At 58.2% G+C, this 25,252-nt stretch overlaps 1 protein-coding gene across 3 annotated transcripts; it reads right to left on the reverse strand.

The window, feature by feature from the left end:
* Positions 1-810: 810 nt before the first annotated feature.
* Positions 811-25,252, reverse strand: JAK3 (Janus kinase 3). 3 transcript variants are annotated; one of them, XR_012156151.1, is made up of 25 exons: positions 25,041-25,252; positions 22,643-22,857; positions 21,751-21,874; positions 20,477-20,588; positions 19,631-19,776; positions 18,973-19,270; positions 17,997-18,119; positions 15,690-15,847; positions 14,669-14,774; positions 13,859-14,045; positions 13,243-13,364; positions 12,387-12,518; positions 12,138-12,222; positions 11,029-11,162; positions 10,076-10,214; positions 9,525-9,676; positions 8,255-8,405; positions 7,700-7,839; positions 6,763-6,952; positions 5,933-6,057; positions 5,420-5,592; positions 4,416-4,533; positions 3,049-3,159; positions 2,200-2,950; positions 811-1,416 (listed from the first exon to the last, which is right to left on the reverse strand). XR_012156151.1 is itself a non-coding variant. In XM_073323712.1 (24 exons), the coding sequence occupies exons 1-24, from the start codon at positions 25,145-25,147 to the stop codon at positions 2,834-2,836; spliced, it is 3,462 nt and encodes a 1,153-aa protein (XP_073179813.1). In that variant the 5' UTR covers positions 25,148-25,252; the 3' UTR covers positions 812-2,833. The 3 variants fall into 3 exon arrangements, 2 of the variants coding, with proteins under 2 accessions (XP_073179813.1, XP_073179812.1); XM_073323712.1 differs by having other exon boundaries at positions 812-2,950; positions 10,076-10,211; XM_073323711.1 differs by having other exon boundaries at positions 812-2,950.

Raw genomic sequence — 25,252 nt, forward strand, 5'->3', positions numbered from 1 at the left:
ATCATACACCCTTACTCCACCCCCTAGATACTTAAGAACTGCCTAGGGGAAACTGAGGCACCCCCACACTGTTCAGAAGAAACATTAAGAACAGTCCCACTTCGTCACAGGGTGTCCAGGAAGTGCCGGCTGTGAGTGTGTGTGGGGGGTCGTTTTCACCCCCCCCACAATCCGTTCTACACAGTTTGGTGTTGGCTTCTTTAAGCCATTTAAAGACCCCCCAGGCCTAGCAGAAAGCCAAGAGCTGACATTTCAGTGCTTGTCAGTCATCTGAAATCCTGCTGCCCACCCTCCCACATTAAAGTTAGCGCTGGGGTGTGTGTGTGTGTGGGGGGGGGTTGTTTGACTTTATTTTAAGGTTCCAGTTCCCGCACTCCTGGGATTACTCCAGCAGCTCAGCTGCCCAAGGGTGTTTCTCGCCCGCCTGCGTGCCGATGAAAGCTTGGACCTGGGACACTCAAAGGCTCAGGCGCCAGGAGACAAATAAGAAGATGCCAAAATTTTTTTTTTTTTTTTAAAACCACCTGGTAACTTTGGGTGGAGGGGGGGAAGAGGGGGCTGATTGGCTTTTTGAAGGTGAGGGAGTGGTTTGCCAAGCCCGGTTTGATTTCAAATTCCCTTTAACTCCTGCCAAAGGCTGGGTTGTGTGCGTTTCTAGTGACGAAAGCTCTCTGCTTGACCGCAGCAGAATTCAATTTTGATTTCCGTATAACTGCGACAGATCAGAGCACTCTTCATGGGATCCATTTTTCCCGATTTTTAGTCTATTTCAATTTGCATAGTTGCAAGAAATTATGGGCGGGAGAGATCAGACAATAATGATTTAATTTAATGACAGTCACCTTCAAGGTTCAAAAAGTTAAAGCTTTATAAACCGTTAAATCGCAAATTGTCAATGTCACAGGTAGAAACGTACAAAGTCACACTCCTTAAATCAAAGTCTGTTATTGTCAAGCATCTTTTTCTTACTTCACCTCTCTGTAAATGTCTCTCGTTATCGCTGGCAATAGTCCTTCCTCGGGTTGTGTGTGTATGGAGAAATCGATGGTTCCCAACATTTACTGATTAAAACTCGAATCCTGCCCACCCGAGCTGCGCTAGTTTAAAAAGCAATCGAGTTCATCTCGCATATGCTGGAACACCCTGTTTTGTACCTCGTATATATTAACTCTTTGCAAAGCGGCTCCGGTGTCCCCGGGGTAAAGCCCCTGCTATGCTGTCCAACAGTTGAGTTTCGGATAAATGAAATTTTTGTGGAAAAGGTTTCACAGGACAAAACCATTCCTACTTTTGCTGAAGAGCCAAACACGTTTCAGCTTTTGGCCACTATGTACAAAGGGTTTTCGGCGTTTGAAAACAAACATCTGTCGATGTTTTTAAAATGAAAACCTGAACATTTTCACAAACTTTCACTGCCTGTAACAAAAGAAAAGTTTTTCATTTTCATTTAAATTTTCAATTCAATTCCATTTTTTGGGGGGATGTGGGAGGAGAATTCCCCAACTACCTGTCTGCTTCAAAGACCAAAACTGCTTCACCCTAAGAGTCCTTCCATTCAGACCTTGCTGTTCTCTCTGAATAATTAAATTAATTCATCATGGTGCTGCTCTTCTGTGTCTCTCTTTAACTGGCAATGCTCTGGGGAGGTCTGTGGGGGAGGGTGGGATTGCTGAGATTTCCAGTCCTTTCTCCCTCTCCAAGAAAAACTGGGGTGTGAAAAGCCTCCCCGTAGGTATCTTAAAAGATAGAGAGTCTTTGGTGTAAGCTCCAGCAGCAAACGGGGGCTGTGGGAAAAGCTCCACAGATCTCTGGGTAATACAGATCGGGTCTAGCTGGTAGCATCACTAGATGGGGGGACAGGGGCGAGTACAATACAGGGGCAATGCCCAGCGGATGGTTCTGATTTGTGTTCAAGGACTGTGATGCACCACAGGAACAAAGCACATGGGGCAGCGAGGGCCTGCCTGCCCTAGGGCGGCGTGGGGGGCCTTTCTGGGCGGTGCTTTGTCAAACACGAGCTCCCACGCACAGGACAGGGGTCGTGGGGTGAAGTTCTCCAGCCCGTGTTATACAGGAGAGTCAGACTGGATGGGCTGATTGACTCTGCGGCCCATGGCATGCCGCACCAACGAGCGGCTGACTCAGTCTCCCCAGTCACCCGCACGGGCAAATAGCTGGGCACAGCAGCTGGGAACGCACCTCAGCCTGCGCCCTGCTGAAGCGGATCCTTGGGAGCCAAGGCCTAAGCCGGGGAAGCGACGATCCTGAACAGCACCAGCCGCGGCTGAGTCAAACCCGTTAGCCACCGGGCTGGGCCAGTGATGTAGCCCAGCGGGAGGGCACCGGGCGGCTCTGGGGCTGGCAGTCTGGTCCCGGTCCCCCAACCTGCTGAAGTTGGGAGGAGGAAGGTGTCTCCGCAGGAGCCTTGGAGGGATCAGAGCGGCTCTGTGGCCTTGAAGCCTTCAGACTAGCTCTTGGCAGGGAACCCGGGGCCCTTTGCTGCTCTGCCTCGAGCACACGTCTGGCTTAGCCCCGGAGGCTGGGTCATGGGGCTGCCAGAGCCATCGTCAAGCCCCTTGCGTGTCCTGCCGTCCTCTTCTCTGTCCCAGGGGCGAGGGCCCTGCCCTGAGTTCAGTCCCTGCAGTTTCACAGCATGGGCCCATGAGTGGGATCCTGCGCAGGCCATGACCCCGCAGTCCGTGGTGTCCCTGGCCTGTGGGCGGGGTGGGGGGGGGTGGCGTGCCTGGCAGGGTGCGAGGAGCGGTGTCAAGTCCGGACAGGAACAGGGGCCCGGGAGCTGCTGAGGGGGCTGGGCCGCTCCTCCCTCGTCCTGCTAGCCTCGGACCTTGCTCCGGCTGTCGCGTAGTGCCTCGACCTGTGGCCCCAGCTCGCTGAATTTGGGCCTCTTGCTCTGGCTGAAGGCCCAGCAGCTCAGCATCAGGCCGTGCACCTGGAGGAGAAAGGGGTGCGGAGCCGTGAACTCGGAGCGGGGAGAGGGACGTGCCTGGCAGAGCCACCCCCGCCTTCGGGGAAGCACGGGCTCCTTACCTCGGCGGGGCAGCCAGGGGGCGCGGGGAGCCGCCTGTCGTCCTTCAGCAGCTCCAGCAGGTGGCAAATGATCGGCATGGGCTTGTCGAGTCCCATCATGCGGAGAAATTCCTGCGAGGCAGGGAGGGAAACCAAGGCAGGAAATGGAAACTCTGGGAGTGGATTGGTCTCCTATCGCAGGCAGGAGTGGGGATTGCGAGGTCTCTTTTTAAACCAGTTTCCCCCCTTTCTCCCATGGTCAGATGGGACTTTGTCTCCCTCCGCAGGCAGGAGTGGGGATTGCGAGGTCTCTTTTTAAACCAGTTTCCCCCCTTTCTCCCATGGTCAGATGGGACTTTGTCTCCCTCCGCAGGCAGGAGTGGGGATTGCGAGATCTCTTTTTAAACCAGTCCCCCCACCCCCACCCCATGCCATATAATCTCCATGGTCAGATGTGACTTTGTCTCCCTCTGCAGGCAGGAGGGGGGACTGCAAGGCCATTTGCTTTTTTTAAATCTGATTTTTCCCCATACTATATAGTCCCTGTGGTCACCCTTTAGTCTATCAAAGCTCCATTTACAAAGGGGTAATCAATAACAAATTGAAGTTCTGTAAGTAGGTAACAGATGTGAAAGGAGGGCGTCGGGGATGGTTATGTACACAGCAAGGTAAGGTGGTACAGAGGCTGTAAGCAATCTATTGACAGGTTGGACTCTAAGTGTTAACCAGGTATTAAAGCATCGATTTGTCATTTTTTATCCCTTTATCAACTAAAGTTCAGTTTGTATCTAACATAACCCACGGCCGCCTTCAGGAAAGGAAACTGCCAGTTTAGTCTGCCGTGGATGGGTCACTTGTGTGGAATGTTTGCTCAGATAAGTGACCAAGGGGGGACACCTTGCAGTGGGATAGCATTGGGGCTCACCTGTGCAATTTACTGCTGCAGGATATTAGTGAAGCAAGGAACTTAGTTGGCTTCTAGGGGCTTGGACATTTATTAAGTGACAAGGGTTCTCAGCTCTCATGCTTCAGGGTATGAGCTGACTGGGGTCAGGAAGGAATCCCAGACCCTCCCCTGATAGGATTGCCCCATTAGGAGCACTCTGAGGCAGGGGAGTTAAACCTACTGAGGCATCCAATGTTGGAGACTAAGTAGATCATGGGGTTGTTCAGCAATTCTTCTGGGGCAATCCTAAATGCACCAGGCCAAGTTCAGCTCTGGTGATGGGTGGGGGGGGGCAGCTCCCACAGGAGTCCAGGGGGAGATGTGCCTGATTCAGCCAAAGGTCTTTCCTGGCAGCAGAGGCTGAGAACCTCCAAACCCATGGCACCCTGTGGTGCTCGCGGGAGACGGAGCCCTTAGGGGAAGCTGTGGCTAGTGGTCTCACCTCGGAGGGGCTTTGGCTTCTGTTGCTGTATGTGAAGAGTTCGTAAAGGACGACTCCAAAGCTCCAGACGTCGGACTCGCGGGAGAACACGTTATCTGACAGGGACTCGGGCGCGTACCTGGCCGGGGAGGAGGTGGTTAGCGAGGTAGGTGGGTGAGCACTGGGCTGTGCAAGCAGAGGGCCCATCAGGGTACTTGTTTGAAGCAGGGGCTTCTCCCCTCCAGGGGCAAAAGGGGGCAGAGAGAAGGGGCAGTTTGCAGAGACAGATACTGCAACAAATTGGCCAGATCCCCAGCCGGAGACATCGGGCCCAGCTCGATGGGTGTCAACGGGAGCGGCACCATTTTACACAAGCTGAACAGTTGGCTGCGTATTTTAAAAATCAACATTTTTGACCTCAAAGTCCCCCAGATGCACGGGCCGTGGGCCCTGTATCAGAGAACTCCAACATCACCCCCCAGCCTCCCGTTCCCCATCTAGCCAGGCATCCTTCGTCGCTGCTGTACGGGACCACCGGGGGAGGCAGCTAAGTCTAGCAGATAGAGTGTAGGGCTAGGGGGCAAGAATACCCAGGTTTTATTCCCAGCTCTTCCACTGACTTGTTCGGTGGCCGCAGGCCGGTGCCTCGGTTTCCCCATCTGTACAACGGGGTTGACAATACTGCTCTCACAGGGCGACTGTTTAGCTGATGTTTGCAAAGTACCATTGTTAGCATGGACTGCGTTAGAGGTGTGAAATGGCCCCTCCCGCAGGAAGGTTGGATTGTACTGTGGGTTGGGGGAGCACTCCGAATCTCCTCAGCGCTCGCTAAGAGGTTTATCCCCCTTCTACAGAGGGGAGAAATGAGGCAGCAGAAGTGTCATGGCCAAGGCTACACAGGGAGCCTGTGGCAGAGCTGGGAAAAGAACCCAGGAGTCCTGGCTTTCAGCTGCTCTGGGAGCTGCAGCCCCCACCCCCAAGCGAAACGCAGTCCAGCGGGTGCTGGCAGCTCGGGCCTCCCCTACCAGAACACGGGGCTCTGTCCTGGCTCCCGCACCACGTAGTACTCCTTGTCCTGGGGGAGCAGCTTGGCCAGGCCGAAGTCCCCGATCTTCACGTGGGTCTCATTCTCCACCAGGATGTTCCTGCTGGCCAAGTCCCTGTGGACGTAGCGCTGGGATCCCAGGTACTCCATGCCCTGGAACAGAGATGCTGAAAGCCTCCAGCCAGAGGGAATACACGCCAATCTCACAGGGGACCCTGGCTCCCCCGCTCCCTGCCTACTCTGAATCAGAGAGCCAGCTGGCCCTGCTCCATGCACCCACTTGGGAAAGGAAGGATGGTTGTAAGGCGCTGGGGCCGGGCTGTGAAGACCTGGGCTCACGTCCCAGCTCTGCCACAGGTTCCCTGGGTGACCTTGGGAGAGTCATGTAACTGCTCCGTGCCTCAGTTTCCTGTCCCTCTTGTTGTGAATGGGGGGCACAAAGCAGAGGAGCTGCATGCGGGGAGGTGCCTGGGGGTGCAGCCGGGCTCCCTACCTTGCATATCTGCCATGCGTAGAGCAGCAGCCTCTTGTGGTCCAGGCGCTCCTGGTTCTTCTGCAGATACTCCCTCAAGCAGCCTTTGGGCAGATACTCCATGACGAGCCGCAGGCTCCTCCGCCCTAGAAGGTGCAGAAAAGATGTCATGGCCAGCTCTGGCCTGGGAGCCTGCCCCACACCTGGCCCTCAGCTCTGGCCCGGGAGCCTGCCCCACACCTGGCCCTCAGGCCCAACCCGAGTCTGCCCCACACCCGGCCCTCAGCTCTGGCCCTCTACCCACTGCGTCCTGAGCGGGTTTGCTCTAGTCAAAGCTCCACCAGGCAGCGAGGTGAGGGTCTCAGCTTGGAACAAGCAGCAAGGATTGAGGGGCACCAGCAGGGCTGTGGGGTGGGGGAGCCCAGGGCTGGGATAGCAGAGGGCTGCGGGTCAGGGTTGAGGGACACTGGTGGGACTGGGATAGCAGGGGGCTGCGGGTCGGGGTTGGGAGGCTGGGATAGCAGAGGGGCTGCGGGTCGGGGTTGGGGGGCTGGGATAGCAGGGGGGCTGCGGGTCATGGTTCAGGGCCAGCTGCAGAGCTGCAAAGAGCCTGTGACAGGCCCCTGCAGCGTGCTGAAGCCATCACCCTGGTGCCTCGGTCGGTGATTTCAGCGGCTCCCCATGGAATGCGCTGCCCCGTCACGCTCACTGCCCCCGGCTGTGAGGGTCTAACCGAATGTAGCCCCACCCAGGCCGGGCGCTGGCTCCGGATGTGGCCCCAGCCTCGGACACCCCAGGGCTCCTGCCCAGCCCTAGCGTTAACCCTTCCTTGCCCAGGCCCCCCGGCTCACCCAGGCTGTAGCAAACGCCCCGGTACTTGACGATGAAGTCGCTGTGCAGGGAGCGCAGGATGGCGATCTCCCGTTCGAAATCCTGCAGCTGCTCGGCTGAACTCTGCTGCAGCCGTTTCACGGCCACCAGCTCCCCGGTGCTGTCGCCCAGCGGGTCGTATCGACACAGCTCCACGCTGCCGAAGTTCCCCTGGGGCGGGAGAGGGAGCGGAGTGTGGGGGGCCTGGCAGCTCGGGGGGGACTGATGGATACAGCCGTGGCAACCCCCCCGGGGCCTGCAGCAAGGGCCCTGATCCCCACGAGACACGCCACGCCTGCCACGCCACGCCACCCACCCTAACCCAGCATGGCTCTTCATCTCCCCCTGGCGGTGGTTCCTGGAAACCCCACCAGCTGGATGCAGCAGTATAAGCTCCTTACCCAGCCTGCCGCGGGGGGCGGGGCAAAGATTTACCCAGCACTAATGTGGGTGATACGTGCCTGTCCTGCGGAACTCCTTGCTACAAGAAACCACGGAGGCCAAGGGTTTTGAAGGTTTAGCTGTGGAGGTGGAAGACGGGAGAAACTGGCCCTTGGCAGGGTGGACGATGCACCATTTAAATCCTCCACAGTAAGGCTTAGGCCTTGTTTTGGCCCCTCTGCAAAGGGTGACTAGCCCTGGGAGAAGGTCCCCAATGACATTAGGGGGGCAAAGACCCTGCTTGAGGAAAAGGAAATGCACAGCCCCAAGGGCGCCCTGGGCTCAGGCTGGGGGGTCAGGCTGCCCACGAGAGAGCCGTGGGAGGAAGGGGACCGGGTTGTCCGGCCGGGGAGCTGTTTAACACCCAAACGCTGGGGTGAGGGTGGTGCAGCGACTCGGCCAGGCCGGGTGACTTGGCGGGAATGTAAAGCACACAGGGAGGCTGGGGCCTGAGGCGTGGGACTTTCGGGGTCTCACCTTGCCCAGCACACACATGTATTTCAAGTGCCGCTCCTCAAAGATGGTGGGGTCCTGGCACGCTGGGTTTGTGACGTAGCTCCAGAAGCCATCCTTGGCTGGGAGCTCGCTGGGCGACAGGTCTGACAGCAGCTCGTAATCTGAAACGTGGGGGAGGGTGGGCATGTCAGGCTGCATGGCCAGCTCCCACCAGTCCCCCCCCAGGCCCAGCCACTTCCTCTGGCTGCAAACTGGGCAGCGGCAGCACCGGTGTCGTCCTGCAGGGGGCGATACCGAGCCAAAAGCAAGCAGGGCTCCTGCTTCACCGCTGTACCCTGCTCGGTACCACGCCCTGGAGCCACCCTGGCCTCACACCCGGCCAGGCCAGGGCTGGAGGCAAGAGAGACCACAGTCAGCCTGGTAAACGGGGGACCAGAGTCATCCGCGGGGACCAACAGGCCCTTACCGGACCGTGGCCGTTACCGCCGGGCGTGTGGCTCGGGAGCTGCTGTCTATTGCGATCCCACGCCCCGTGTTCTCGGCAGCCTGTCCCACGTGCGCCGGCCGGGCACTCACCTGAGGTGATGAGGCTGTTGAGGTCCCGGATGATGGCCCGGAAGGAGGGTCGCCAGCGCGGCCGGTAGTCCATGCACTGGGTGATGAGATTGGCCAGCTCCGTCCACTTGGGAGCCGGCAGCTGGAGGCTGTTCTGGTAGAACTGGAGTTTCTATCCAGGGGAAAGGGGGCAGGGGGGTTCGGTGTTGCACTGCCTGCGGATCACCTGGGTCCCCCCACTGGGTCGTCCCTTGCTCGGTACCCGACACCGCCCTCTGCCATGAATGGGGGGTGGCGGGGGTGGATAAAGGCCTGCCCGGGTAGAAGCTGTGGCATTCGGGTCTCTCAGCCGGCTGGAGTTTCCACCTGCATTTGCCCCAGGTGCAGGGGGATGCCAGGAGGAGGAGCCCAAACGCCCTTGTCCTTCTCCACGGGGAACCGTCGGGTTTTAAAAAAAAAAATCTTTAAAAATAACATGCAGCGGGGGAAGGGCCGATTGCCTTCCAGCACATGCCCCTCCCCCGGGGTCAGAAGGAGCCTTGCCAATTGAAATGGCTTCATCAGAAGTCGCAGGATACTGGGAGGTTTTCATAAAGTCCCAGCTCTGGGAGTCATGGTAGTACATGCAAATCTTGGCTTCCATTTAAAAAACAAAAAGCAAAGCGTTTGCCAGCCTTCCTGGCTGGTGAGGAAGGGTGGAAGTGGGGACCCTGAGGGGCTCAGACCCCTGAAGGCAAAGGTAAAAGAACCCAATGTTTTTATCTCATGGTTTTTAAGCTGATCGTGATTCTGGGGAGCCGACAAACTCATGTCATGGGAACGCTTGGGGTTGGCCCTACTCCCCCAGCTTTTAGGGGGGCATGTGTCAGACTCTGATGCCTGCACCCCAATGGCACCTCAACTAACCAGAGTGACCCCGACCTTCCTGCTATGCCAAGATTGTGGGCCCCGATCCTTGAACCGGATCTGCCTCTGCCCACCCAGGCTCGCCAGCAGTGTCAAGGGGCCTTGTAAGTTTCCAATGGTGCATCGCTGCCTGGCGCCCGTGAGCGGGAGCAGCACAGTGAAGGAACAGCTGCTCTGGGCAGGGGCCCTCCGAAGAGGAACTTTGCAGAGAAGTTGTCATGGGAGTGACTGCAGGTCAGACCCGCTCTGCCAACACAAACCAGCACCTCCAGGCTGGTAAAATCCCAGCCGCAGGAACAGAGGAAGGGAAGTGACCCTTCTGGGGCTGCCGTGTGGCTCAGAACCATGGGAGGGGGGATTCCAGGGAGCAGAGGGGCCGACTCACCGACCGGGGCTCCAGGACACTTGTGGGCATGGTGCCCCCGCTGAAGATCTCCCACACGGTGGCCCCAAAACTCCACTTGTCCGACTCAAGTGCCAGGTTCTTGGGGTTGCTGATGCACTCGGGGGCCACCCAGGGGATGCGGTCGATCAGCACTGCAAGGGAGTACACACCGGTGGGGTGAAGGCAGTTCCGCACGCGGGCACCCTGGTAATTGTTGTTGCCAAGCCTAAGAACCTTTCAAGATCTGGGCCTTAGCTGCCCTGTGCCTCAGTTTCCCCTCTGTGCAGTGGGGATCGTAGCCCTGCCCTACTATACATTGCAGACTCTGAGGTGCCCAGATACTATGGTGATGGGAGCCAGGGAAGGCCCTGGTGGGATCCCAAGGGCCTTTCCTCAGTGGAGACAAACTGGTCTGTTTCAAGGGAAACTCTTCTCCTTGGCGGAAAGGTGGGGGATGGAAGGATGCCTCTTCCCAAAGGACGCCTCTGTCCCTCCCCAGCCTCATGGGGTGTGAGTTGTGATGGGAGCTGGTTCTGCCCCAGGGAACTTACTTTCCTTGGTCAGCATGGCAAGGCTGACTCCAGGGTCGCTGAGCTTTATGAAAGGGGGGCTGCCGCTGGCAGCGTCCCCCTCCCTGGCCAGCAGGACCTTCTTAGCAGAGACGTTGCCGTGCACGATCTTCTTATCCTCCTGGGGAAGAAGCGAAGTGGTCAGTTGCAAATGTCAGCAGCGAACAGCCCAGTGTGTCTCTTTGTTTCCCTGTTCACCAGGCTATTTGGGCCTGGGGCTGTTACTTACCACCCACCATTGTTCGTCTTTTACCACAGAATCTAGGGCTTTGATTTCCAGAGTACTGAAGGTGCCAGGGACATGCAGCTGCAGAGCTATTTCTGCTAACTCACCCTGGCTGCCAGACCAGGTGGGCCCTATCACCACCCACCCAGGAGGATCAAATGCTTTGATTGCCTTGCAGAGGGAATGAAGGCTGGCCTGCAACCCTAGAAATGCTCCAGTAGTAAGGGGAGAGGGCTGGACTGTGACCTAGTGCACAGGACTGGGACTCAGAAGATTTGGCTTCTATTCCTGGCTCTTTCACTGGCCCCCTGGGGGACCTTGGGTAAGTGACTTGCCCTCCCTGGGCTTCAGTTTCCCCTTCTATAAAATGGGTTGATGATCATGTCTGCCTTTGTGAAATGCATTGAGATCGACTGATGAAAAGTGCTAGGTAAGAGCTACAGATTCTTATTATTTCTGAAATTAACCATGAGGGAAAACCCCAGGGAAGGGGTGTGTGTGTGTGTGTGGAGCAGGATGAGTCATTCTCAGGTTTAATAACTGCTCTGGGAGTTTAACCCCAACCTAGTCTTTGGCTCCTTGTAAATAACCGAGGGCCTGCCTGCAGGGCCCAAGAAGGGCATGCTGATATTGGGTGATCAAGGGGGATATTGGCAAGGAGGTTGGGGAGGGGGTCTAGGGGCTGACCGTGAGTCATCTGCCAGCTTACCAAAAAGTTGAGGGCATAGGCCAGTTGTTTGGCCACCTCCAGCTTCCAGCTGGCTGTCACCTTGCCCCCAGCCTGGTTCTTCTTCAGGTATATGTCCAGCGCGCCGAACCGGACGTATTCCTGCACCATGATACCTGCAGGGGAGGGGCAAGCGATCAGCATCTCACGGCAGCTGGTTGGGCCAGGACCACTTGGCTACAGAGGCAGAGTTTCCCTGACTCAGCCCAGGGAGGATGGTTCCTGTATCACAAATACCTGTGAGGACCTTCTGGTTGTGTCCTCAGGATGTCTTGCTGGCTCAGGGGAATAGAACCCAGGAGTCCGACTCCCAGCCCCTCACGGTCCACTGGACCCCACTCCCTTCCCAGAGCTGGGACTAGAACCCAGGAGTCCTGACCCCCCCAGCTCCAGTGCCCCATGCTGCCTTCCAACGGAAATGTTTTAGTGAGTCTGATTCATAAATCTCGCCCTATGTATTTTGGGGGGGACTCTAACAAGATTTTTCTCTGCAGAGTTAAAAACGTGGACACTACAGCACTGGCCCCAACTCTGGGGGCAGAAGGGGAGCTAGTGGTTAAAGCAGCAGGGAATCAGGCCTCCTGTGTTTCCAGCTCTGGGGGCATAGTTAGATCTGAGGGTTAGAATAGGGGTGGAAGAGGCAGTCAGGACCCTTGGGTTCTATCCCCAGCCCTGGGAATGGGCTGTGGGTTCGAGGAGGGGTCTGGGAGTCAGGACTCCTGGTTTCTGTCCCTGGCCCTGGGCGCAGGGTGTAGTCTGGTGGGGGGCTGGGCGTCAGGACTGCTAAGTTATTTCTGTTCCCAGCTCTGGGAGAGAGCGTGAGCCAGGGGCTAGAGCAAGGGACAGCTGGGTGATCTGGTGCTGAGAGAAGTGACTGAGAGCCAGGACACCTGGGTTCCAGCCTCAGGAAGTGAAACTGCTTGGGATTGACTCGCTGTGAGTGTAAACGGCAAACAAGCAGAATCAACTGTGGAGCAAGAAACTGGCATTTTGCCCGGACACCTCCCCGTTCTAATGATTCAGGGCCTTCCCTGCCACGCGCCTTCTCTGGGCAGCATCTCGGGAAAGGCCCCGGCAGGGGCGTTACTCACTGTTTTCCCTGATGCTGACCCCATACAGCAGGACCAGGTGCTTGTGGGAGATCTGGCTCATTATGCTGGCGGCTTCAAGAAAGGACTGGAACGGACGGAGAATCCGGGTTAGGCTGAGCTAGGATACCTGTCCCCTTGCTTTGTCTCTGGCTTAGCTTCTCTAGAGCCAGGCCGCCCTACACTGGGCAAGCTGCAGGGAGCCCAGTGTGTCGGCTCATCCCCCTGCCCCCCGACAACCTCAGGCCTCACCTCGGAGCAGTTGCCTTGGCTGCTGTCCATCACCTTCAGCAGGACTTCGGTCTCGTGGCACTCGTCGTCCTCCTGGTCCCGTTTGATGCCCCGGTAGATCTTGGTGAAGGATCCCTGGCCCAGGTTCTCGCACTGTCAGAAGCAAGAGCGAGGAGATGAGGGGAGGGGATAAATAACCAGGGGGCACCTCCCCCACACACCCACCCCTCCATCTGCCCTGGGTCATTCACCAGCTCCCCCTGGAGCCAGGGCACAATCCTTCAGCGCCCCCTTTGCTGGGAGCTGGGTACCCACCTAACTCCCACAAGCCTCCTCTGGAAATGCCAGCCCTCTTGTGCCCATCACCCTGGTGTCTGTCTCCTCTCGCAGGCAGGGGTGGTGTGGGAGCAGTGCACAACACTGCTGCCTGTCTCCCTTTGTTCCCGAGTACTGTGCCTGCCAGCGACTCCCAGTTTACACCAGAGCGAAAGGATCAGGCCCTTGCCCTCAATAGTCCCCATTTCACAGAGAGGGAAACTGAGGTACCGAGTGGGGAAGGAACTCCCCCAAGGTCACATGGTGAATCTGGGCCAGAGCCCAGGAGTCCTGACAATGCCCCCTCCCCTGCTGTAACCACTGGACCATGCAATCCTTTCAGAACTGGGAAAAGAGCCCAGGAGTCCTGAGCCGCCTCCCCTAGGCCCCTGATCTGAACACTAGAACATACTACTTCTTTCCCAGTTCTGGGCAGAGAACCCAGGAGTCCTGGGCAGGTCGCCCGCTTCTGGGTTTGATCCAGAAATGTGGCTGGGAGAGGAGTCCCCCTGTCCAGCCAGACCCTGGTGTGGGCCCTGTGTCCCCAGCCCTCGCCACTTACCATCATCAGGTTCTCCGGCTGGATCTTGTGGAACATCATCTGGTTGACACTGCGGCGTGGGGCAGAGGGGGAGCTGAGGAGCTGGCAGCAGCTGCTTCGCACGATCAGCAGGTTGGATTTTTCTTGTGAGGAGAGGGAAGGGGACAAATCAGCAGGGACCATGGCATGGGGTGAGCGGGGGGGTCTCGCCATGTAATGGTCAGATGCTCCCTCACTGCTCAGCACAGGGGCTCAGCGTGGGAAGGGAGGGGGACAAAGCTCCCACAGTTAGACCCAGGGCTTGGCCTGGATGTGCATGGCTTGTGGGGGGGACTGGGAGACAGACCCTTAGACTGGAGACATCCTCGTCATCCTGGCACACACAGTCTCCGGCAGGCGCAATGGTCCTCAGCAGTGCCCACGGGGCAGCCGGCACAACTGGGCTTTAAATGTTGCTGGCCACACCCGCCGCCGTGACATCACAGACCGTTGAGCTGCCCTTGGTTTCCTCAGCCCTCCAACCCATTGGCTAGGCAGAACCTGGTTCCCGCCTATGGGTCTGGCCCACCACGTGCCCTGAGTCTGGATCCAGGTGGTGCCCCCGGGTGCCATGTGTGGCGTCACACCCTGGCTTTACCTTTGGGCTGGGGAGGGCAGCAGGTGCCCAGGTGCAGGGCCACCCCGTCGGCGTGCAGGGTGCAGTTCTGGTAGGTGCAGAGCAGCTCCTGGAGGCTGCAGAAGCGCCTGGCAACTCCGGAGAGGGAGTAGCTCCCATCCTTGTCCCTCTGGATCAGGCAGCCCTTGTAATCCCGTCCGAAGCAAGTCTGCATAGCAGAGCAGGGGGCAGTTAGCCAGCGGTACCACATGTGACCCAAAGGATCCTTCAGCCACAAGGAGCCACAGTCCATGATCTGGGCCAACAGGCGCTAGGAGCCAGGGACTGGGCATCCCTGAGTGAGATGCAGGAAGCTAAAGGCAGAGTCCGAATAGCGGGCAGGGATGGTAGAGGGGGTCCTGGCCCATCCAAGGAGTTGGGCTTCATTGGCTCTGAGACACCCCGAATAGACCTAGGTCCATGCGGGGCAGTTCTCTATGCAGCCAGGGAGGGGACCAAGGCAGAGAAATCCATGCCGGGTCTTTCTCCTGGGGACCACGCCCAGCATCTGTCCCAGGTGAGAACTGAATCCCAGTTCCAGATCCTCTCTCTTCCCTCTGGTTGGCTGACTCAGACGGACCCTTTCTAGCCTGGATGGGTCACTGGGGAATTCCGGACTGGAGTCCCCCACTGGACGGGAGCGGATCCCTGTGGGGTTGATGTCCTCCCCAGCAGAGGGCTGGGAAGCATGAATAAACTCTGATGCTGAACAGCTTCAGGGAAGCAGCCTGGCATCCCCCTGTGCCCCAGGCAGCCAGCAGAGGACAGGTACCGTCAATCACAAGGTCTCACCTTGATGCAGACAGTCAGCAAGTAGCTGTCAAAGTTCTGTGGGCTGCGGCGGAGGAGGTAGGCTCCCTCGTCATTCGCTGCCAGCTTCTTTGCTGCAAACTCAGACCTGCAAAGCCCAGGCCCGTGTCAGGACCCTGCGAAGGTCCCAGCCGCCAGGAACCAACCAGAGCTCGCAGCGACTGGGTCCAGCACAGCTATTCTCTGCACTGTCCCTTTAAGATAGTGCATGCTCAGTGCCCAGGCCTGGCACATGGCACCATCCTTTAGAGCGAGGGTGGAGGGGTCAGTTTGCAAAGGCCACGTGACGCTTTACATGCAATGAAGGGTTTTTAGAACGCGCTCCCCATTGCCTCCCCTCCAGATTCTGGCTCCTCCATTTGGAAGGGGAGCTGGGGTCAGACAGAACATGAAAGGCAACGGTGGGGCTTTCGGAAGAATTAGTTGGGATCTTTTCCCCTTTGAGGAGACTTCCCAGAAATGGTTCTCCGAGCCCTTTCCAAATATTGTATGATGTCTCATAAGGACTCAGCCATTGGTAGACGCAAGTATAGAACCCAAGAGTTCTGGCTACCTTCCCTGCTCTAACCACTAGATCGCACTCTTCCCAGAGCTGGGAATACTATCCAAGAGTCTGGACTCCAGACTCCCCTGTTCTAACCCACCGGACCCCACTCCCCTCCCAGAGCTGGGAATACTACCCAGTAGTCCACACCCTCTACTTAAAAATGCTTTCCCTTAAAAACCAATTTCCTTGTTCAAGCATCATCTCCCTCCTCCTATTTCAGCACAGCTCTGGTGAACAGAACAAGTGCAGTGCCCCTTCAGAGCCAAAACAGGGGAGCAGCAAGCATTGTTTTTGTGTAGGTCCTACCTAAATGATTACTTGACATTTCCTGCAGAGAGTATTTTTAACTCCCTGCCCCCAGGAATCCAGAGCCCGAGGCTGCCAAGTTGGCAGGGGAGGAGTTATGTTCTAGCCAGGCGGCGCTGCTGCTGGCAAGGGTCCCGTCACCATCCCCACCTGATGGGTCCATGACACTGGTTCTCCATGTTCTCCAGCAGCCGGGGGGGAGCCACTGCCTTGCAGAAATAATGGTGAGCATCCGCCGTCAGCCGATAGTAGCCGTCGATGAGGGAGACGAAGGACAGGGCCTCCTGCAGCGTGAGGAACTCCACCTCCTGGGGGGGTGAGGGGAGGGGCGGAGAGAGACAACAGGCTCAGCTGGAATCAGAGCCACAAGCATCCCTCATGCTCAGCCAGGCCAAGAGGGTGGCACTTAGCCCTGGCCCTGCGCAGGGGGTGCTGTGGAAGGAACGGGCAGGGTACAAGGGCAAGTGCATTGTGCTGCTGTCACTGTGGTCAGCCAGTTTTGGAAGCCAATGGGAGTGGGGAGGAAATGGGGGTACAGCTTCCCTGAACCGCAGGACCTGGGATGCCAACTGTCCTGTGTCCATGTGGAGGCCTGGCGAGGAGGAGAAGGCTGCCCCTGGGCAGAGGGAAACCCTTGTGAGGGGCAGGTTCTGTGATGGAGCACTGAACAGTAACAGCTGTGGCTTCATTTCCTGTGTACCGTGCCTTTAAATCTCTAAGGACTCGGCTGTCTGCGGCAGGCCATTTTGAGTTGTGTTTAGTGCAGACCTCACAGAGGAGACGCACGCGTCCCGCTCCCTCCGTCTCTTGCTCTCTCATAGAGACTTTGGTTCTTTCTGCACATATGCAAAATGGGGAATGAGTGGCTAGGCTGCAGGGCTGCAGAATAGGTTCTGGCAGCCATGGGGGATCGCACGTGGAAGGAGTCCGCAATGTGATACTAGTGCAGAAAAGGCAAACGGCATGGCGGGCTGTATCTCTGGCTAAGGCTGAAAGGAGTGAAAATCTAGGGCGATCTCCTGGGACGGGTCTACTACAGGGCCCAGGACCGCTAACCAGAAAGAAGCGGTGGATGAGGCTTGTTTTTAAACAACGTTTCAATGGCTGTTAGCCAGGATGGTGTCCCTGGCCTCTGTTTGCCAGAAGCTGGGAGTGGGCGACAGGGGATGGGTCACTTGATGATTCCCTGGTCTGTTCATTCCCTCTGGGGCAGCTGGCACCGGCCACTGTCGGAAGACAGGACACTGGGCTAGATGGACCCTTGGTCAGAGGCGCCGACTCCGTGGGCGCTCCGGGGCTGGAGCGCCCATGGGGAAAAATTTGTGGGTGCCAAGCTCCCTGCCCCAGCTCACCTCTGCCTCTTCCCCTGAGCGCGCCACCCCTGCTTCTCCTCCCAGGGCTTGCCACCGCAAAACAGTTGTGGGGGTGGGAGGAACACGGGGCGCTCAGGGGAAGATGCAGGGCCAGGGCAGGGATTTGGGGAAGTAGCCCAATGGGGGCAGGGAGGGGGCAGAGTTGGGGTGGGGACTTTGGGGAAGGAGTTGAAATGGGGGTGGAGTCAGGGTCGGGGGTGGGGGGGCGTGAGCACCCACCAGCACCAGGAGAAGTTGGCGCCTATGGGTCTGACCCAGTATGGCCATTCTTACGGTCTTATGTTAACTAACAAAACCATCCAAAGCACAGGACTTGGTGGTGATGGGGGACTTCAGCTACTCTGACAGCTGTTGCTGGGGGAATAATGCAGCAGGGCCCAGATTATCCAACTAGTTCTTGGAATGCCCTGGGGACACGTTTTTATCACAGAAGGCAGAGGACGTGACTAGGGCAGAGGCTGAGGTGGATTTGTTCCTGACAGATACAGAGAAACTGGCTGAGAATTTGAAGGTGGAGGGGAGCTTGGGTGAAAGTACTCATGACATGGTAGGCTCATGTTTGCCCACAGGAGAGCAAGAAAGATGATGATAGGTCTAGAAAACATGACCTCTGAGGAAAGGTTCAAACAACGGGGTTTGTTTAGCCTGGAGAAAAGAAGACTGGGGGGGGAACCTGATAAGTCTTCAAGTACGTAAAAGATTGTTCTAAAGAAGAGGATGATACATTGCTGTGAACCGCTGAGGTCAGGACAAGAAGCAATGGGCTTAAATTGCAGCAAAGGAGATTTAGGTTAGACACTAGGAAAAACTTCCTAACTGTCAAGGGAGTTAAGCCTGGAATTTCCCTAAGGAGGTGGTGGAATCTCTGTCACTGGTGATTTTTAAGACCAGGCTGGACAAGCCCCTGCCAGGGATGGTCTAGGGTTACTTGGTCCTGCCTTAGTGCAGGGGGCTGGACTAGCTGACCTCTCGAGGTCCCTTCCCCTATGTGTCTAGAAAGGACACAGAGACCCGTGGGTGCCCAAAAGGGAACAGCAGGCAGTCGGAATGAGGCAGCTCCCCCACCTGACACACACACACTCACTAGGATCCTGTTGTCCGTCTTGGTGACTGTGACGATCCGGTTCTCCACGGGATTGCTATCCCGGCTCGCTTGCTTGATGCTGATGTCGGCGATTTCGGGGAAGTCGCAGAACGGCTGGCGGCTCTAGGGTGGAGAGGAGGAGAAGTGGGTCTCTGAACTGAGCATTTTCCCAACGCGAGACAACAAGAACCGACCCGAAACATCCCCCAAGCCTCGGACCCCGGGTGAGGTTTCAGATGTAGCAGGAGGGTGGATTCTTCTTGCCCCTGGTTTTGCTGGAGGACACAGAAGCTCAAGTGAAGGGCTGGGGCTAGGTCTTTCCCGGAGAACAATCCTCCCACCTGGCTGGTTGGTGATAGGATTAAACGTGGGTAAGAGGACACATGAAATGCACAGAGGTTTAAGGCAGCTGGAGGACAAGCCACTTTCCCTCCCAGCTCCCTGGCCTGGTTTCCCTGATGCCATAGACCTGTGAGTTCTCCAGTGGCCCATCGAGTTTCCTGGGAAAGCAAGAGCAAGACAAGGGCTGAATTTCGCAGGTGGGAAACAGGAAACGAAAACCCGTCCAGCCTTTCCTGACACGTTGAGCCGGGTTTTCATTCCCTGTCTGTGGAGGAGATGGAGCGCACATTGTGGTGTGCCCCACACCGACACCAGCCAGGGCTGCGGCCCCTTCTAGTGGCGGTGGCGTGCTATAGGTTTTGGAGGCTGCTATGGCTTTCCGGCTAATTAGCTCAAGCAGGAGAGGTTTGTGCTTTTAGATCCATGGTCCCAGGGTCAATCCAGAGGTGGGGGATGGACTGCAAAAGTGTGTGTGTGTGGGGGGGTGGTATCGCCCCATGTTTCAAAAGTATGGAGCAGCAACAGCCCTTTGCCCCCCAGCCCCATCTCCGGCGTCGAATGGTTCAATCCCCAGCTGAGCCATGTGGGGCTGAGGGCTGGTGTTTGCTCCTGCCCCACGCCCCCTCAGCCTCACCTTGTCCCCGCTGTGGCTCCAGAAGATCCCGTTCTCCCCAGACACGTGGATGATCCTCTGCCCCTCCTGGCCCCGCTCGCTAGCGCTGTGGGCTCGGACCGGGAAGCTCTCCTCCACCCAGGCCCTCTCCAGCTTCTCCAGGTCAATCAGGTACTTGAGCTTGAGGGTGCAATCATCGGTCTGGCAGCCACTGATCTTCCGCAGGGACTTGTGGAACTTCCTCCGGATCCGCTTGCGGGTCAGGAAGCTTTGCTGCTGGATCTGGTGCCGGAGCGTCTCTGGGATGCAGGATTTGTAGCTGGGGGTGGAAGAAGAGGATGGAGGAGACCTGGTCCTGGCCTAGCCTCCCCAACAGCCCCTTCTCCAGGTGTTATGTGAGAGGAGGTGGCCCTTGGTAGCTCGCCAACTGGGATCCGTGGGACCTGCTGGCCGGGGTCCCTGGGCGGCTGAAAGCAAGGCCTGGGCAGCTGGGGGTGAGCCTGTGTGGTGAGCATTTGTGCCTGCACTGGTGGCTGCTGCTGGAACCCAGCAGGGCAGGGAAGCGGGTGCGTTTGCAGCTGCTTTGGCAGATGGAACTTGGGGCCAGATGCTAGAAGGGACACATCCGGATCCCCCTGCCCTGCTGGCCCCCCTGCCCCCCGCCCAATCCCTCTCTCACCTGACGCTGTTGAAGATCTCCTCCAGGCTCCACTTCCTCTCCTTGACCATCCTCAGCATGTCCAGCACGGCCAGGCTGAGACACTCCTCCTGCATCTGCAGGCTCAGCGCCCCCTCCATTCGCCCGCTGATGAAATCGCTGCGGGACTGGGGGCCACCCCCAAGCACACCACGCACGGTCCGCTCAGCGCCAGGCTGCGATTACAGCCTGTGGGCAGAGCCACTTTGCCCCACGCCCCCCAGATCAGCTACACAAGCACAGCGAGGCTCCAGCTGGTGCTCTGGGATCCCCCCCGCTTGCAGGGATGTGGAAACAGGGCCACAAGTGAGTAAGCTTCCTTCCAAGGGATTGAGGGACCCTGAGCCCCCTGAGCAATGCTTGATCTTGGGGTGACTCCAGCCCTGGCAACATCCCCCCCCCCCAGTTGTACAGCCGCGGGCAGTTCCCAGCTTGCTGCACAGGGATTTCCACACTCCAGTTATACCTTGTTCACAACCCAGTCTAGGCGGTGTCTGGGCCCTTTGTGCACCTGGGATCAGGCTGGCAGAGGCCCACGCTCGCAAGCAGCCGAGGTGCTGGGCTGGCACTTTGGAGATTGGGGGGCAGTTCCCAGCTCTGCCCCTGGGGCCTTGCAGGGCTGTGGACAGCTGCTTTATCTCTCTGCGCCTTCCCTCCTCCGCTGTGCAGTGGGGGGGCGGTGAACCGGGGTGCAGCCCAACTGGGAAAGTGGTTGGGCAATGCCATGTCTGAACCTCACAGCTGGGCGTTGACGCACCTGGCGGGTGATGCTGGTACCTGACTTTAGGGGACAAACGCTCTGTAGCAACCCCCCGGGGCATCACTCACCTGCGCAAAGAGATAATTCATGGTGGGACAGTCTAGCACAGCGCTGGCTTGGTCATTCAGCAGCCCGAAGCGGTACGATTTCCCCGGCCCAAACCAGCTGGGGAAGAAAAACCTGCCAAGGAAAACGAGCCCAGCTCACTTCTCTTCTCCTCCATGTTTGACGCTAACTTCCCCGTGGGCTGGCTGCTTGGGGGTGAGAACTGACCCTCTCGAAGTGTCACTTCTGACCCTGGGGTTACCAGCTCCCCAGTGGTGATTTTATAGGGGGGGGCAGCGATGTGCAGATATAATAGCAAGGATTAAAGAGGACCAAGAATGTTGGCAGGATGCAAAACTTGCTGGCATCGGGGCATGAGCCCCAACCTCCTGCTTGGGGGCTGGGCACAGGATATGAGCCTAGAGAGAATATAAGACACTATCATTCCACAGGAGGCTCTATGGGGGCAGGTTGTCCCATAACTGTTTCCTGTGGGGTTTCTTAGAATCCTAGAAGATTAGGGTTGGAAAAGATCTCAGGAGGTCATCTAGTCCAATCCTCTGCTCCAAGCAGGACCAACCCCAACTAAATCATCCCAGCCAGGGCTTTGTCAAGCTGGGGTCTTAAAAACTTCTGAGGCTGGAGATTCCACCGCCTCCCCAGGGAACCCATTCCAGTGCTTCACCACCCTCCGCGTGAAAGAGTGGTTCCTAATATCCAACCTAGACCTCCCCCACCCAGACCTTCTTGCACTTGCCTGTGGCCGGCCACTGGCAGAGACCGGATGCTGGACAAGATGGGCCGTGGGTCTGATCCAGTCGGGTGGTTCCTAATCAAACGTGCCACCGATAGGTTCCCGAGCCAACCCTGCCCCTGAGATGCACCTATGGCAAATTTTTTGCTTGGGGTGGCAAAAACCCTAGAGCCGGCCCTGGATGCACCAGTGTGAAATAATGGCCCCGCTCAGGAGCGGACAGACCTCACTGCCCTGCTGTTGAGGGGCCCTAGGCTTGGGTGCTGAAACCCTGTGTGGAGACACAGGGTAATTCCTGAGTGATCCCATGAGCTCCACGCAGGCCGGGAAGGGAGTGGGTGCGGTTCGTTGGCCCAGAGGGAAGTAGGGACTAGGACAGAGACACTCCTGCCTGGAACGCCGAGGAGCCTGCACTGGCGGGGAAGCTTAGCCAGAGGTCTCTGCTGGGTTCGCGAGTTCGCAGGCCCGCGAGGAAGGGGGTGACTCCGGACAACGCCCCAGGAGCTGGGCGCTCAGCGACTGGGGCAGGGAGTTCGTAAGCACCTGATTCTGTAGACGACAACCTGGCAGCTCGAATTGTCCACCGTGAAGAGGTGGTTGGGCGGGAACCAGCATTTCAGGTCCTCCGTTGCCAGGGCGAAGAGGGAGTGGCAAACGGGCAGGATCCCTGCAGGGAGGAGAGTGGCAGGTGAGGCGTTTCGGCAAACCCGGCAGGAAACCTGACTAGCCCAGACACCAGAGCGGCTCGCCCTGGGCTCCTTGGCCTGGCTGTGTTGGTGTCCGTGCCTGGTTTGAGGGCACCCAGGGCTCACCCATTCCGGTAGCTCTGGGGTGGCTCTAGACAGGGCTCAGGCAAGCAGGGCTTGGGCGAATGCGCCGAAAACAGCCGAGTAGGCAGAACTTGGAAGGGGCAGCTTCGGTGCACCCCTTCCCCCCCTCCTTAGGCTTCAGAGCCTGAGCTCCAGCCTGCCCCGGGTGGCCCTCTGCCGAGATTGGGGCAGCAGGGCACTTACACTCGGCCCCAGGCAGCTTACAATCTAGCTCAAGGGTTGAAGAAAGATGGGTTCATTCTCCCAATGGAACTGATGCGTGGGTGGGGAAGCGGCTCATCCCAGGCTACCCTGTGGCTAGGGGAAGAGCTGGGAATTGACCCTGGATCTCCTGGGCTGCAAGGCCCCCCGCACCGGACAAGGGGATTGTGAAGCCCTGGGCGCTGGGCTCCTCCCACAGGCACAGGGCAGATGCAGCACGGGAGAGCGTCTGGCTGCTGTCCCCGTGGTCGACTGGTGCTTCGGGCTGCGGCCACCAGGTGGCGACATAATCGCGGCAGCTCGGGAAGCGATGGCATTGCGTTACGGGGGGCGGGGCCACCTCCTCCCCTCCCCTGCCCCGGGTGGATCCCATCCCCAGAACCCCCCCCCCCCGCCCCTCTCACCGCAGGCCTTGGCTGCCGCCACGCAGAGCTCCTCGGCCAAGTACTCGCCGTACGTGAAAGTCAGGACGCCGCCCAAGTCGGGGTCCGATCGCGGGGTGCTGGCTGGGTGGTACAGGTAGACCTGGAGGGTCCCCGATTCCATGGAGGACAGACTGCAGGACCTGTTTCCGATCAGGGGCGTCTCCTCCCCGAGGGGGGCCATGGTGGGAGGCAGCCTGCGGCAACACCAGGACGGGGCTGGTTAGCCGGGCTCCTTTTCTCTGCGCTCCCTGCTCTGGGCGGCCGCCTCCGGCACTAAACGCCGGCACCGCCGGGCTGATTCTGAGCCCTGCTGGTAGCGGGTCCGGAGCTCCCAGATTTCCCGGGCCAGTCACCTCCACAAATGGACCCTCCTGGCAAAACCAGGCCAGGCAGCAATGCTCTCCTCTGCTCCTGCAAGTGCCCCTGCCTGCTCTCTAGCAGGTGCTGGCTCCCCTCCCATCCCAGGCACTTCATCCTCAGCGAGGTGGGGAGGTAGGAAGTCCTGTTCAGGCGGCTGCAAAGGCCCCGGCCGCCGCATCGAATACACCTTCCCCCACCCCGGCCTTCCTTCCCAATGTGACTGCGCTCAGAAAGTCAACCATGAAAGCAGCCTCCTGCTTGCAGTCTGCTTCATTCCCCTGAGTGAGGTTTGAGTCACAGCGGCTTGGCTGGGTGCAGGACTCTACGAGGGTGGGCAATGCAGAGGCCAGGTGGTCAGCTGCTTGCTGGCCTGCCTGGGGCTCCCCTACCCCCTCCCTGCCTCTCCAGCTGGAGCAAGGCTGGTCTGAGAGCCCTGCAGAACGGAGCCGGTGAGTTATTCAGGTGGCTTCTCTCCTCCCTCCCCACTAGCCTGCCTGAACCTGGGCCTGGCGAGGCGCAGGCCTCAAAACAAGGTGGTGCAGACACTGAAATCCCTCCCCCACCCACCCCCAGAGGAGGCAGTGAGGAAGAATTCCTCCGGCAACCCCGTGGTACCTACATAGGGGCATAAGTTGGCTTGGCTCACTTGCCAAGGGCAGGACATTTTTCACGGCCCTCCAGGATGTGGCTACGCTGGCCAAACATGGTATCGTAGACTAGTCTCCTAGCCAAGACGGCAGGTCGCTCAATCCTTGACTGGCCAATACGTGGGCCAGCTGGTGCCAACGTCACAGGGCGTATTGTGGTCTCCTGTCTGCACTCATTTCACGCTGAGACCACTCCCTTCCCAGAGAGCTGATGCTAATCTCATTTCTTGCCTCACTCTGCTGCCTTGCAAGACGCACCCGGAGTTGAACTGGGGAGGCGGGGGTTCTTGGTTACACTCCGGTTTCTGTGGGCACAGCCGTGCAAATGGGCAGGGTAGCATTGCTCTTTGGTGTAAACATGCACGGGAGTGAAGAATCAGGCCCCACAAGTTCAACTTGGTTTGTCTCTTCAACGTAGGATCAGAGTTATGTGGGGCTGAAAGGGGCCTTGAGTCCAGTGCCCTGTGCTGAGGCAGGGCCAAGCGACCCCCGACCAGCCCTTTTGGGGGTTTGGCCAACGTGGTCTTAAAACCCTCTAGGGAGGGGGATGCATAAGTGCAATGAACATGTTAGTTGTTTGCAGGCTGTGGTCATGTTCGTGCTGTATAGGGGAGGGAGGGGTGGGTGTGGGTGTGTGTGTGAGAGAGAGAGAGAGAGTGTGTGTGTGTGTGTGTGTGTGTGCCAGGATTCTCGTAGTATGAAGTGAGAGCGGTACATTTCCCCTCCCTCCCCGCCGAGTGGGGAATGGTCCCTGTCCTCCTGACAGGAGGGGCTGAATCCAGTGACCCCATCAGACCATCTAGCCAAAGGGCCTCAGCCCACTCTGCAAACCTGGGAGCTGGGAGTGTGTCTTACAGATGGGGAAACTGAGGCACAGAGGCCCACCTGTTTAAAAAGTGGCCTGGCAGGGCTCTGAAGATCAGGTCCCTCTCAGACATCTGATGCTGAGCAGCCAACTCTCTCAGCCAGCGAGGACAGATGACTAGCCAAAGCCCCCCCCACCCCCGGGAGTCAGGGCAGAGCAGGTGCCCAGTTTAATGCCTTGACCCCAGACGTAGCCTTCCTCCAGCCCTGCCAAACCCCCTGCTCGCTGACGGCCTTCTCCGTTCGCCTCTCGCTGGGTTCAGACAGAGCTCGCCTTCACAGCGGGCCGGCCAACGTCCCAAGAGACAAACAACCGTGAGCCGCTGAGCAGCCTTGTCCGGCTCCCTCCTCTGTTATTAGCAACAGGCCTTTGCGATTTCCCTCCGGGTCTGGATGACCTCGGGGGAGGGAACCGAGCCCCCCGTCGCAGCAGCTACGCCACGATGGGCTCGCGAGCCAGGCCCCGCTCTGCCCTGCATCCCAGCCGGTGAGACCCAGAGCGTTACCTTGTGTGGGGTGACGTCTTCGTGGGCGCAGCTCTGCCCTCGCTGGAGGGACAAGGAGCCAGCGTGCTCGGTTTCCTCTCCCGGGGCCAGGGCAGGGAGCTGGGCATGGAGCGAGCTGTGATGCAGATGAAAGATGGTGGGGGGGGGGAAATCCCCCTTCTCGCTTCCTTCCTGCCCTCTGTGTATCTTGGCTTTGTGTGAACTTCCTGTCA

The sequence above is a fragment of the Lepidochelys kempii genome, chromosome 25 (assembly GCF_965140265.1).
Source record: "Lepidochelys kempii isolate rLepKem1 chromosome 25, rLepKem1.hap2, whole genome shotgun sequence".
NCBI classification, from domain to species: Eukaryota; Metazoa; Chordata; order Testudines; family Cheloniidae; genus Lepidochelys; species Lepidochelys kempii.